The sequence below is a fragment of the Nelumbo nucifera genome, chromosome 4, assembly GCF_055504915.1.
Source record: "Nelumbo nucifera cultivar China Antique chromosome 4, China Antique-T2T, whole genome shotgun sequence".
In the NCBI taxonomy this organism is placed as follows: domain Eukaryota; kingdom Viridiplantae; phylum Streptophyta; class Magnoliopsida; order Proteales; family Nelumbonaceae; genus Nelumbo; species Nelumbo nucifera.
This window is the reverse complement of record NC_142652.1, coordinates 14287738-14301974: the sequence shown is the minus strand read 5'-3', so window position 1 is coordinate 14301974 and position 14237 is coordinate 14287738. Positions and strand designations below refer to the sequence as shown.

At 39.4% G+C, this 14237-nt stretch overlaps 1 protein-coding gene across 5 annotated transcripts in view; it reads left to right on the top strand.

Annotated features, from left to right (window-relative positions):
* The window catches only part of LOC104608019 (phospholipid-transporting ATPase 3-like), a 131424-nt gene that overhangs the window by 21995 nt on the left and 95192 nt on the right, over positions 1-14237 (top strand). For 3 of the 5 annotated variants that reach the window (XM_088904345.1, XM_088904344.1, XM_088904343.1), the window contains 4 exons: positions 7499-7564; positions 7711-7767; positions 8270-8351; positions 8571-8681. In XM_088904345.1, the coding sequence (XP_088760471.1) occupies positions 7499-7564; positions 7711-7767; positions 8270-8351; positions 8571-8681 (316 nt within the window). Of the gene's footprint in view, positions 1-7498; positions 7565-7705; positions 7768-8269; positions 8352-8570; positions 8682-14237 lie in introns of all 5 variants that reach the window. The other 2 variants (XR_016085867.1, XM_010273858.3) reach the window with 1 other exon arrangement.

The following is a 14237-nucleotide window of genomic DNA, read 5'->3' as shown; positions in this document are numbered from 1 at the left end:
GATTGGGAGTGGTCATGAGTATGGGGGCCTCTACTATTTTGATGTAGACATTGGCCCAGCCCTACAAGCTTCTGCTACTACTAATCAATAGCTAGGCTGCACCTGTGGCATGATGGGCTAGGTTATGTGTCTTTCTCTTCTTTAGCAATGTTGTTTCCCGAATTGTTTAAGGGAATTCCAAGTCAGAGTTTAATTTGTGATGTGTATCAAATGTCAAAACAATGTAGAACAGTGTATCCAACTTCTAGTAATGAAATTCGAGCTCCTTTTGATTTGGTTCATTCTGATGTTTGGGGACCTTCACCCATTGTTTCCATTGATGGCTTCCGTTACTTTATCAGTTTTATTGACCATTATTCTCGATGCACATGGATTTATCTGTTAAAAGGACGAGATGAAGTACCACGTATAACTATGGCTTTTTGCAAGATGATTGAAACACAATTTGATAAGAAGATTAAGCAATTTCGGTCAGACAATGCGGCTGAATACTTTGAAAGATCCCTGAACTCATTCATGGAAGATGCAGGCATGTTACACCAATCATCCTGTGCTAACACCCCTCAGCAAAATGGGGTTGCTGAGCGCAAGAACAGGCACCTATTGGAGATAGCTCAAGCCCTACTATTCCAGCACAAAGTGCCCAAGCAATATTGGTCTCAAGCTATACTCACTGCATCATACCTAATAAATCGGATGCCATCTAAGGTATTGGGTATGAAGACTCATTTCTCTGTTTTGTGTCCCACTCTTCCAGAATTTCCTCTTTCCCCATGGGTTTTTGGCTGTACATGCTTCATACATGTGAAGGATCCAAAGAAAACCAAGCTGGACCCCAAGGCTACAAAGGGAATATTTTTGGGGTACTCTCCTACACAAAAGGGGTACAAGTGTTATGATCCTGTCTCCAAAAAAAGTATGTCACCAGAGATGTAGTCTTTTTTGAATCTCAACCCTATTTCCAGTCTTCTCAGAATCCTCTTCAGGGGGAGACTAGTTGGTTGGAAGAGGATTCTCATTTTCCCTTCTTTTTTGTTCCCTTTCATCACCTTCCACTACTTCTAGCTGTGACATTCCGAGTCAACCTAGTGAAGCTCCCACTGTGCCAATTACTTCTCCTGATACAACAGATGCTCCTGAAGGTTCCAGTAGGCAAGAGAAAGAGATACTTACAAGAATCAATGGGTGAGGAATATTGTGATAAAGAGAGGTACCAAAAATTGGTAGGAAAGCTGATATACTTATCCCTTAATTGGACAGACATTGCCTATGCAGTGCATGTTGTCAGTCAATTCATGCACTCACCAAAGATCCCTCACATGAGAGCAGTGGATAGAATTCTCAAGTACTTAAAGACTTGCCTAGGGAAAGGAATTCTATTCAAGAAAAACAACAGACTTGAAATTGAAGCCTACACTGATGCAGATTGGGCTGGGTCTATTGGAGACAGAAAATCAACCTCAGGTTACTGTACATTCTTGGGAGGAAACCTGGTCACATGGCGCAGTAAGAAGCGGAATGTAGTGGCTAGATCAAGTGTAGAAGCAGAATACCGAGTTATGGCACACGGGGTTGCTGAACTCTTATGGCTCAGAACTCTTCTTAATGAGCTTGGTATTAAGGTTGAGGGTCCTCTCAGGCTGTATTGTGATAATAAAGCTGCTATCAACATTGCCAACAATCCCGTGCAACATGACAGGACAAAACATATTGAAATTGATCGACACTTTGTTAGAGAGAGAATTGTCTCGGGAGAACTCTGTGTGCCTTATACTCCATCTGAGATGCAAATTACAGATGTATTGACTAAAGGGCTGGCAACAACAAAGTTCAGGGACATACTTGGCAAGCTAAACATGATTGATATCTGTTTCTACTATTGCTGCAGTAGTCCGAACCAGTGAGGAGAAGAAGAAAGAGAAGGAGAAGAAGAAGAAGAGAAGAAGAAGAAGATGAAAGAACTGTCGAACCTGATAGCTAAACCCTATCAGTCGACCTCTTAATAGTGATTAGGCTCTAATTAAATGTACAAGGACTAAACTGCCCCTACTTAAGTATGTGACAGAGAACCTCTAATAAGACTGTCACATAAGCTCATAACTTAACCAAGGTGAGTTGACTAATCTACCCTTATTCGGCTAACTCTAACACTCCCCCTCAAGCTGGAGAATATATGTCATATAATCCCAGCTTGTTACATATATAGTTCACTCTCCCTGAGCTTAAGGCTTTTGTAAACAAATCTGCCCACTGATCACCTGAGCTTACATGTTTTGTGCTTATCTCTCCAGTAAGAACTTTCTCCCTCACAAAGTGGCAATCAATCTCTATGTGCTTTGTTCTCTCATGAAAAACAGGGTTGGATGAGATATGGAGCGCAGCTTGATTGTCACAGTACAACTTCATAAGTTTATCCATGTGGAACCCGATTTCTTGTAGGAGATTCCTCAACCACACTAATTCACATGTAGTGTGTGCCATGGCTCTGTACTCGGCTTCAACACTACTTCTAGCCACAACCGTCTACTTTTTACTCTTCCACGTCACAAAATTTCCTCCAAGAAATGTGCAATAACCTGTAGCAGATCTTCTATCAAACACAGAGCCCGCCCAGTCTACATTCGCGTACCCAACTACTTCAAGTTTTCCTCTTGGTTTATACAATAGCCCACGGCCCGGAGCTCCCTTCAAATATCTTACAATTCTAAGAATTGCATCCCAGTGAGATATACGAGGGTTTTGCATAAATTGGCTCACCACACTAACTGCAAAGGAGATGTCTGGTCTCGTGATAGTCAAATAGTTCAGCTTCCCCACTAGTCGTCTATACCTTCTAGGATCATCAAATATTTCCCCTGTATCACTGCTCAACTTAACATTTGGTTCCATAGGAGTCTCAGCCGGTTTTGCACCTAACAGTCCTGTTTCGTCCAATAGATCGAGAACATATTTTCTTTGGCACAGGTTTACACCTTGTCTTGATCTAACAACTTCTATACCCAAGAAATACTTCAATGTCCCAAGGTCTTTTGTTTGAAAATGATTTTGCAGAAAGACCTTGAGTTTGTCGATCCCCAATTTGTCACTGCCAGTTATGACAATATCATCCACATAGACCACTAATAAAATCTTTCCAGCTTCTGAGTCATAGTTGAACGTGATCAACCTGGCATTGTTTCATTCCAAAATTCTTCATCACTTCACTAAACTTCCCAAACCAAGCACGAGGCGATTGTTTCAACCCATAAATTGCCTTTTTCAGTCTGCACACCTTACCAGCCTCCCCCTGAGCAACAAACCCAGGTGGTTGCTCCATATATACCTCCTCTATAAGGTCACCATACAGCTCTGATACCATGTTTCTACTGTTGCTACAGTAGTCCGAACCAGTGAGGAGAAGAAGAAAGAGAAGGAGAAGAAGAAGAAGAAGAGAAGAAGAAGAAGATGAAAGAACTGTCAAACCTGATAGCTAAACCCTATCAGTCGACCTCTTAATAGTGATTAGGCTCTAATTAAATGTACAAGGACTAAACTGCCCCTACTTAAGTATGGGACAGAGAACCTGTAATAAGATTGCCATATAAGCTCATAACTTAACCAAGGTGAGTTGACTAATCTACCCTTATTCGGCTAACTCTAACAATATCCATGCTTAGCTTGAGGGGGAGTGTTAGAATGTTAGAATGAAGTCTCTTTGTATGAGTGTTCGACTGATAAGAGTTCTTATTAGCCCATACTTAAGTTTAAGTTATCCTGTAACTGGGCCTGTGTTAATGGGCCTAAGCCTGTTTAATGTTTTAAGTTAATTGGGTGTCTCATCACTAATCAGGGGCATTCCAGTAATTACTTGTATCATTGTACTACATTCAAATATAAATAATAACATGGTCGACTGGGCAGTTGAGTTCGACATTCACAGCATACCAGTGGTGTTCTTCTCCTCTCCTCTACTTCGAGTACAACTCTCAAGCTCACAATCAACACACCCAGCCCAATCAACATTTGTGTAAACTTCTATTTTCATGTGATCATTATCCTTGAATAGAACACCTCTGCGTGGACACCTCTTCAGATATGCCAATATCCTCTCAACTACAAGTAGGTGAGTAGTTCTAGGAGAGTGCATATACAGACTAACAACACTGACTACATAACTGATGTCCAGTTGAGTGAGACAAAGATAGAGGAGTTTTTTAACTAACCATTGGAACATAGCTTTATCTTCAAGGAGCTCTCCACCCTCTGCATTGATCTTGTGATTTTTTTCAATAGGTGTGTCAGCAGGCTTAACGCCCAACTTTTTAGTTTCTTCCAACAAATCAAGAACATTCTTTGAGAAACAAAAATCCCATGCTTGGACCTAGCTACCTCAATAAAAAAGAAGTATCATAGCTCTCCCAAATCTTTTACCTCAAACTCTTGATGAAGGAGTTGCTTAAGAGACTCAATCTCACTGTTATCACTCCCTGTCACTACAATATCGTCCACATATACAACAAGCAAGGTTAAGGAAGAATCCACTTTCTTAATAAATAAAGTGTGATCTGACTGGGCCTGCACATAACCGAACTTTTCAAGGGCTTGTCTGAATCTATCAAACCAAGCTCTGGGGGACTGTTTTAGTCCATACAAGGCTTTGTTCATCCGACATACCTTCTTTCCGGTTTCTGCACCATAAAATCTAGGAGGTAACTGCATGTAAGCTTCTTCCTGCAAGTCTCCGTTGAAGAATGCATTTTTAACATCCATCTGAAACAAAGGCCAAGAGTAACTGGCTACAAGAGATAATAAAACTCTGATAGTGGTCATCTTTGCTACTGGTGCAAAAGTCTCCAAGTAGTCGATACCATATGTTTGAGTAAATCCCTTTGCAACTAATTGGGCCTTATACCTTTCAGAGATAATAAAATTCTGATACTAAGTAGTCGAATAGGATTACAATCTGTCCTAGGTTTAATGAGAAAATAGAAAACAAAGATTGAAAAGAAGAGGATAAGAAGAACTCGAAGGTGAGAATTCAGAAGAGAGAGAGAGACTTACTACAGCCGCCCCACTCTTATAATTTATATTAATATTCAAATGAGAGTAAAAGGGCTGAATTACCCTTACTGCTTACATGGCAAAAAAAGAAAAGAAAACTAATAACAATAAGCTGAAATAAACTACCAACTAACTGAAATAACTAACAAACTAACTGCTAACTACAGTCATACGGACACAGTGGGGACTACATCAGTGTTCTCTACAATTGTTATGGATAAGGTTTGCTTGCCGCCCGACCAAACAGTCCTCGACCTCATTCAATCTACTACTGACCAGCGCTAAGCTTTGAATAGGGGTTGTTCCCAAATATTTTGTTTCACCATCGAACAACTTGTTGATATGATAGTCGCCTACCAATTCTTCAGTTTCTGCCTCTGTTCCCACACTACCTATTAAGAATGCTGCCTCAGATTCAGATTCTTCCTCATCTGACAAGTTGTAATCAACCCAGCTTCCGTCCACCAACTCTTTCCTTTGGCATGGTTCTGGTCTATCTTAGATTAGAGTGATCCTCCTTTGTTCTCCCACAGCCCTATTCTTTATCTCTTTGTAAGGGAACCCATTGCATGGAGGTTATCGATCCAGACTTGGCTTCAGAGTTATTGCTAGCCTGTGTTGAAGAAGATTGTAGACCTGAGTTAATGTCCTCCATCGAGTTATCATTCCTACCAGGGGCGGAGCCAGGGGTGGCAGAGGGGAGCAATGTCCTCCCTATGCTTAAAAATCCTCACAATCCCTACCGATGTTTTTCTTATAAAATTATTGCAAAGATACTTGTTTATAGGTTAGTGGTTGTTCTTCATAAGTTGATCTCGCCGCCTCAAGCAGCTTTCATTAAAGATAGAAATATTATAGATAACATTGATCTGGTCCATGAGCTTTTTCAGGAAATTGACCGACTGGTTAGAGGTGGCAATGTAGTCCTAAAGCTGGACATGTTAAAAGAATATGACTGCCTCGACTAGAAGTTTCTATTTATGGTCATTCAAAGGTTTGGTTTCTCAGATGATTGGATTTCTCTAATAGAAAAAAATCATTTGCAACTGTTGGTTCTCAGTTAAACTTGATGGCAGTGTACACGACTATTTCAAGTGTTCCAGAGGCCTAAGATAGGGGGATCCTCTCTCCCCTTATCTCTTCATCAATTTTTTGAAAAGAATGTGATATTTGAATTAGAAAGAATCATTGCTAGCAGGGAAGCTTCTTCAGTGATGGAGAAAATTCATAATGCAATAAGAAGATTTAGAAGACAGAAAAGCAATCAAACAATTCAAGTTTCAAAAGTATTTGCCAGATTAATGTTGGGAGTATTTGGGATGGGGCCAAAGAAGGGGAAGAAGATAAAGAAAGCCTCTCAGATAAGAAGCGAGAGTTCTGTCTTAGACACCGGATGCGCTTAGAAAATGGGTAAAGCTTGAGGTCAGCTTCTCGACGGAATTGGTTTTTTGGGTTTAGGGTGCTTCCATTGTATTAAGGTAGGGGATGGGAGGGTTGAGTGGGATTGCATATTAATGTCTGATTATTTATGTGTTTTGTGGATTTTTTTTTTTTTGTGAGAAGTGATTTGGGTTCATTGAAGTTGTAATTGGGGTGGGGGTTTTCAAGATGTCATTGATGTTCGTAGGGTTGATTATCTTAGGCCTAAGGGGTTAAGCTGAAAGTCTTGGTCTGTTTTTTTTTTTGATTTCTTTCGAAGGGCTACACGACAGGGGATAACCCATCCCCCAACCCAGGTGTAGGCAGGATTTGATCCCAAGTCTCCACTACGACCCGCAGGAGACCTTACCAACCAGCTGGTTGGCACCTTGCTCTTGGTCTGTCCTTTGTTGGATGATTTCTTATCACCCTGATGTATCCTCTTTAATCTGTTTCCTTAATAAATTTTATTTTTTATTTATCTTCAAAAAAAAAATTAAAGCACCCTTTCTCCCATGCATGCATATACAGTTTTTTTATCAATAACAGTAAATTTTATTAATAATTGAGAACTTAGGAAGTTACATAGAAAAGGAGCTAAAGAATCTTAACTCCCTACTATACCAATGTACACCCAAACCATGAAAAACTTACAACACAGCCCAAAAGAGAGAGTTTCTGTTCACCCCTTGTCTAGCTAGTCCATCTGCCAAGGAATTTGCATTTCTTTTTATCCATGTGCAACGAACTTCGATGTCCTTAGTCAGCCACTTAAACTTCCTCTTTTCATTGTTGTAAATCCAGAGCTTAGAGCTGTCCTATATACGAACTTCGATGGCCATGCATGCATATACATGGCCAGAGAGTTGGTTTGTTCTAGAAAGTAATTACTGTTCTAGTTATCATCCTATATTGTTATTTCTACCTGTAGAAGACACATTACTATCTTTATAGACTTTATTATCCAACATTTGATCTTCTTTTTGAATTTGTTTTTATATGGATGCCTTCTAATTGACCTTCGAATCAACATTTTCAGGGAAATTCCATATCAACCACAAAGTACAACATCTTTACCTTTTTACCAAAAGGTTTGTTTGAACAGGTAACATAGTGCTAATCTCTGGACACACATTAAGAATATAACATAATAAATTGATTTGAGTTTTTTATTGTAAATTCCTTCATGTTTTCTAAATTCATGTATCACTTATTTCCCTAAAAAGTTTCTATGTTACATTGACAGTTCAGACGGGTAGCTAATCTTTACTTCCTTATGATCTCTGTTCTATCTACGACACCAATCAGGTACTCCTAGGTCCAAATAATGGTTATATGCATTCTTCTTTAGAGTATAATTTGTTTTACATAGTATACATGTTTGGTTCTAGTGACTAGCTCCGTTGAGGACTATAATTATATTGGTTAAAATTGTAGCATGCACTGTTTAAGTCCATATCCTTTGTATATAGTATATACAACATTTCATGTCTTAAATCCAGTTGCTAGCTGCCAGCTCCACTGAACAAGGACTAAATTTATACTGATTATTTTTGTAGCCTGAATTTCCAAGATTTATATCTTCTGGTGTACATACATTTTCTATGCCTTAGATCTTGATGGTATTTGAACCACTTATGTACAATTCACTGTAATCCTGAGATTTTTTGGTTCATTTTGGATACATATTAAAGTGGATGACAGGGTTCTCTTAGTTTGTTGAGTTCTGGAATTTGGTTTCATGGAACTTGCCTTTGATATGCATGCACATAACATGTTTCTGCATTGAAATATTGCTCCTTTTTTGCAGTCCTGTCCATCCTATAACAAACGTTGTGCCACTGAGTTTGGTACTTTTTGTCTCTCTTGTTAAGGAGGCCTTTGAGGATTGGGTAAGTAATATATATTTTTTACATGCTAGAACACGACAATGATTTACTCTGAGGGCCATGTTGTATCGAGTGAAAGTTACTGTACTTTTTGTGCTGGTAGAGAAGTGCTTGGGTGTCATTCTTGCTAAACTCACATCCATCAGACATTTTTGTGCAGTACAATGTTGACTAGTCGTTTGACCATAATTTTTGCTTTTCTTTGTCTAATTCTATAAACAGAAACGCTTGCATAATGATAGGGTGATAAATCATTCACCTATAGATGTATTGCAAGACCAGAGGTGGGAAACTATCCCTTGGAAGAAGCTTCAAGTTGGGGATATTGTCAGGGTATGCTTTTCTTTTTCTTTTATGGACTTTTTTTCTTTCTACTTTTCTGTTTCATTTTTTAGAACAATAATGGAAACTATTCATTAAAGAACAAGACCATGAACAATATTGACACATCTAAGACAGAAACAATCTGTTCAACCTACCTTAAATTCAAGAGAAGCCCTCTTAATTCTTTGTCTTATCTGAAGGATCTGCTAGAGTGTTAGCCAATCTAGGGTACCTCCTGTACATTATGTTCACTCTAGAACCAAAAGATCTGGGTTTTCTAATGAAATGGAAAAGAAACAAGCATTCAGCCAACAATGGTCTGGGAGTCATCTTAACTTGATGACCCAAAGCAGCCATCAGCTTCAAACCATGAACAAGATAACATATATAGCATGAACCAAGTTTCTGTATCATATTAAATTTGAATATAAAGGAGAGCATTGTCATTGTTGTTTCTGAAGTTCTTCTCTCTCAAACAAGCAGGATGGCTGAATGAGTTATACCCATCAAAATTAAGTTTTACAAAGCCCAAAAGTGGAGGAGTACTTTATTTAGGGGCCATTTCTTGGTGCAATGGTAAAATTTCAGATTAACAAGTTTGAGAACTCTGGTTCGAGTCTAAGAGAGGGCACTTTGTGTTGGAAGGGTTAGGATCCATCATATGGATGGCCAAACCATGCTAGATGGATGGGCGAAATTTCAAAAATTTCCTAATCCTTCTGGTAATTGAATTCCCTATGTTTTGAAAAACTCATTTTTCAGGATTGGTCTTGTACTGAACCGGACCAGATTTGAAACCAATCAAAGAGGGAGATGTATACCTGATACAGATACTACAAATGCAGATCCCAAGGTGGAAGTTCATGCCCAAATCATTCCTAAAACCAGCCTCCATTGAAGATGGCACAGTGTGTAGGTGAAGCTGATTCAACAACACGGTTTTCAGCAAAACTGCAACCTAACTGCTTGGATCGAACTGGGGAAGGTGAGCCTGAAGTTCCTCTAAATTATTCTTGCAAAAATTAGAAGAAAACTGATCTCTATCAGTCCTTGAAAACCTAGACCATGAACTCGTTACAAGGTTTCTTGGAAGACAAAAGAGAACAAGAGAGAACAAGAAAGAGTGGTGTTCTAGTCCAGTTCGCGCTCTTCTTCTTTTATCTCTTTATGGAGCACTTCTCCTAATCAAATTAGGAGATTATCCAAATCTAATTTGGATATGGTCTCTATTAAGAGATAAGCCTTATCCTCTTAAGCAATGTTTTAAAACATGAAGGCGTGATGCGAGGCGTTCCACTACCTAGAGGCGTGAGGCATAGTTCAAAATGCAAGAGGTGTAAGCCTCCCGAACACAAGGAGGCGTTAAGCCTCCTTAAGAGGAGAGGGGTTAGGAGGAGGATGAAGAGGAAGGGGGGATCTCATTTTTCTTTATTTTTAATAAAAATCTTTTATATTAAGAAGAATAAAGATGCATAACATTAGTTGAAAGGGGGGGTCTTGTCGAAGGGGTAGGGGGCAAACCACTTTCTTTCCCCTTATCTTTTCTTCCCTCCCTTTCCTTTCCTTTTCTTTCCTTTTCTCTTTTTTTCTTCTCTTTCTTTTTCTTCTCCTTTCCTTTCCTTTCCTTTTTTTTCTTTATTCTTTTTTTTCTGTCTTTTTATATCAGGTGTGCATGAGGCGTACGCCTCTAGCACGCCTCATGAAAAAAGCTCAAGAGGTGTACGCCTCTTGCACTTGAGGCGTACACCTCAGAGGTGTCAGCGCCTCTGGCATATGCCTCAGGGTGTTTTGGGAGCGCCTCACCTAGAGGCACACCTCCAGGCATACGCCTCCCACGCCTTTTAAAACATTGCTCCTAAGATGATGGGTGCTCCATACCCATTTCCAAACCCAGATTCAATGCAAAGCACATAAGTTGTCATGTGACAGCTTATTTAATCTTATTAATTATGGGTCTTAGGCCCATCAGCTACAAGGCTCACGACCCAAGGTGTTGCGTGGACAACTTAGGCTTGAATTGTATGGTGTGGGACCCCACAATGACCTCACATAAGTCCACATGGGTTTGGCCCAGCCTCTGTGAAAAGGCTTGGCCGGATTCACTATTAAACACAGTAAACCCCTAAGCACATCACTATGGGCTCAATATGAGCCCAACATTTACATTTAAATGATCATTGAATTCAGCCATCCTATGAAGACCCAAGGATAATGGATTTAAGTAAGATAAAGCCCATTAGGTAATCAGCCCTTAATGGTCTCTTACACTTAACCTCTCGGCCCATAATGATCAAACATTGCCTGACAGGGAAGGACCTCTCCCCTGGCTGCAAGGTACAGTGTCATACTCTTTGCTCGGATGGATCCCGGGAATTAAAACCTTTTGCAAACATTTTTTTTATAAAACATAATATATATCATATAAGTATATTTTGCAAAACCAAATCTCAAACACAGTTGAAATCCAGTGCCGATAGTTTGGTTTCCATCAGAGAGAGTGTAAGCCCTATCATTCATTTTGTCCGACAAAGGGGCCAATCCTATCACTATGATCACCCACTTAAATGAATTCTCAAACTGCCCCAACATATCCAGGTTTTGACCCTCAATGGATCTCACTGATTGGCATATCAAAGACAACCCAATCCAACACCTAGTGCAGTACCATAATCAAGTCTGGGGGTTATGTGTAATTTTTCGGTTTTGCCCATCAATCTCCAAGGTCCTGGGCATAGCTGGAAAATGGTTCAAGTTCAGTGTTTCAACCAAACGCACACTGCATGTGCTTTGGGTCTAACCCTAGCAACTGAGACAAGCTGCCCCAACTTCTTTGGCAACACATCAGAGTCAGCCTTGGCAGAATAAACTCCCCAAGTCTATCCAATGGATGAGAACATTCTAAGCTAACATGAGTCTCATAAGTGTCTAGTTTAAGGGTTAATTTTACAAAATCATATCAATATCAACATGAAACAATAATGTACTTTTATTCATTTACAATAAATGTATCTGTACATCAATCAAATTGGAACAAAGGGCATATAGTGTCTAACACTGTGCAAAAAATGACAAAGCTATGTCTGTTTCTAGTCTATTCCCTAGATGTTGGATAGCCAGGGTCCTTATTTGGTAGTGACCCTTCCTAAAAAACTATATCATGTTTGAATAAGCCTTTTCTTGGGTCTATGATATTGATCATTGGTTATCCCTTTGTGGTTATTCTTAATGTAGGTTAATCCTTTGTAGTCATATTTGTCATTTAGGCAGTAGGTTTAAAGTTTTTAGTTTGCTTATATAACTAAAGTATTGAGATGGCCTAAGATTGAAATAAACTAATCTAGAGGTGGAAGGAGACTCAAAAATAATCATGGGATGGAAAAGGGGAAGAGGCATGGATGCTTGGAATATATGCTACCCTATAGATGCTTTCACTTTTTTCTTTTGATAGTCTTAATATATCCGGAACTGTCTTTGTATTTGGGGCTGGATACAAAAACCCTATTTCACCATCCATGTCCAGAACCATATATTCTATTAATGCATAAACCATATGTTCTACTTGGCAGTCTTGGCCAATCTCCATCATCGACCTTCGTTGTATATAGTTAATCCATTTTGATCTGCTCTCCTTTAGATGTGAATCAGTCCAATAAAATAACAGTATGTTCTGAAATTAGGAAGAAAAATAGTGAAGAAATAAAAGAAATCAGAAGAGGACGAAGAAAATGAGAGAAGAAGGGAGAAGGTGAAAAGAGTTCAGCCACTCCTATCTCCTTTCTCCTAATTAATTTTAATTATTTAATCTCAATGGAATAATTACAATGATGCCCTTAATGTGGCGGCCAGCTCATAAGCATAAGTTAAAAGAAACAAAAGATAGTTAACAGGCCCATATGGACAAGGCCCATTAACATAAACATAACAAATAAAAGAAGACAAAAGGTAATGAGACACTAGGGCCCATTCGGCCTAGTCTCTCTACACTCCCCCTCAAGCTAAGCATAGATGTCAGTCATGCCTAGCTTGCTTATATAATCATTATAATGTACTAGGTTAGTAGCTTTCCTTTTGGAACTCCCTTCAGCTGACTATTCTTCAGAAGCAATAAAAAGCAAACTTCCACCGAAGAAGGTTTCTCTCGTACAAAATTTCTATCAACCTTAATGTGCTTTGTTCTATCATGCTGGACATGATTATGTGTGTAGAGAAACTGATGTGGGCCCCACAGCTGTGGGGCCACTCTGTCCGTAGGGTAGAATGTACCTAGTCTATCTGTTATATTATTCTATTATTCTAGTTCTGTTATTTACGTTTCAGTTTTTATATTGTTGTGTTATGATGTAAACACCAAGGGCAGATATGTCCTTTCATGTAACTAGCATAACATATAAATATTAAATTGAAGTGGCGGTGGCAGATCATTGAGAATCTGTCCTTCCTTTCAAACCTGTGTTCTACTGCTCTCTCACTACTCTTTCTCCTCTTTCTTCTTCACTTTCTCTTTTGTTCGAACCTAAATTTTCTTAGTGCCCAAGACTGATAGCAGTCTTGAACATCTTCATGGTATCAGAACCAGGTTAGGGTTTCTCATGTGAGTCTAATACCAGCCGACCACATGAGAATCTCCTAGGACTGGAAGCTAAAAAGGTGGAGTTCGCAGACAAATTCTTGGAGATCGCCAGAAGTGCTAACAGTTGTTAGAAGCTTGTTATGGTTGCAGAGTGTTGGTGGTCAGGAAGGATCAGAGAAGACTAGGGTTTGGGTGACCTTGGAAGGCAGCGAACAACATCCTATTGTAAGTTTTTTTATTTTCTGAGAGAAGTACTATCAGAGAAGATAGGTTGGACCTATCTAGCAAGGGTGGCCGAACCACTCTAGGGTTTTATCTTTCTATTCTCTAGGGTTTTGTCTTAACCCTGCGGCAAACCCTAGTATAGGACTAAACCTTGTGATCTAATATTGCGGCAAACCCTAATAGTTCTCTCCTCAACATTGATCAGTTTTAGGGTTTCATATTAACCCTAATACAAGCCTTATCCGTACGGTACTGTCTGGAGTGTACGACTGAGAATTCACTTTAAGGATTGATTAAAACCCTAATTTTGCCAAGCATATCAGACCTATTTCTAAGTTGTTTTCAGAGTTTTTTGGGGTTTTCGAACTCCCTTAAGGGGTTCGAGTTCTACGGACAGCTACTGTTGTGGTTGCTAGTTGATTTCAGATCAGAGTTATCCCAGTTTTGTGCACATACACTGTGAATACAGATCAGGCCTATACTGTTTTTTTATTGTGATTTGTAGTCCAAGTGCGGTTTTAAGACTTGACCAAGATGGAGTTTAAAAATCAGGCAGAAGGCAGCTTTGGGAACATCAGTTATGGTAGTGTTCCTGAGATGGGTGGTCAGATTACAACCGTAAATTCAGGTACTCTAGCTTCAGCCTACCATGCCTCAGCTCCAGGTACTACTGAACCTTGTTGGGTAATAGATTCAGGTGCATCCGACCACATGACTAGCTTGCCTTCACTGTTTACCACTTACCATTTGTCGTCTGGTAGGGATAAAGT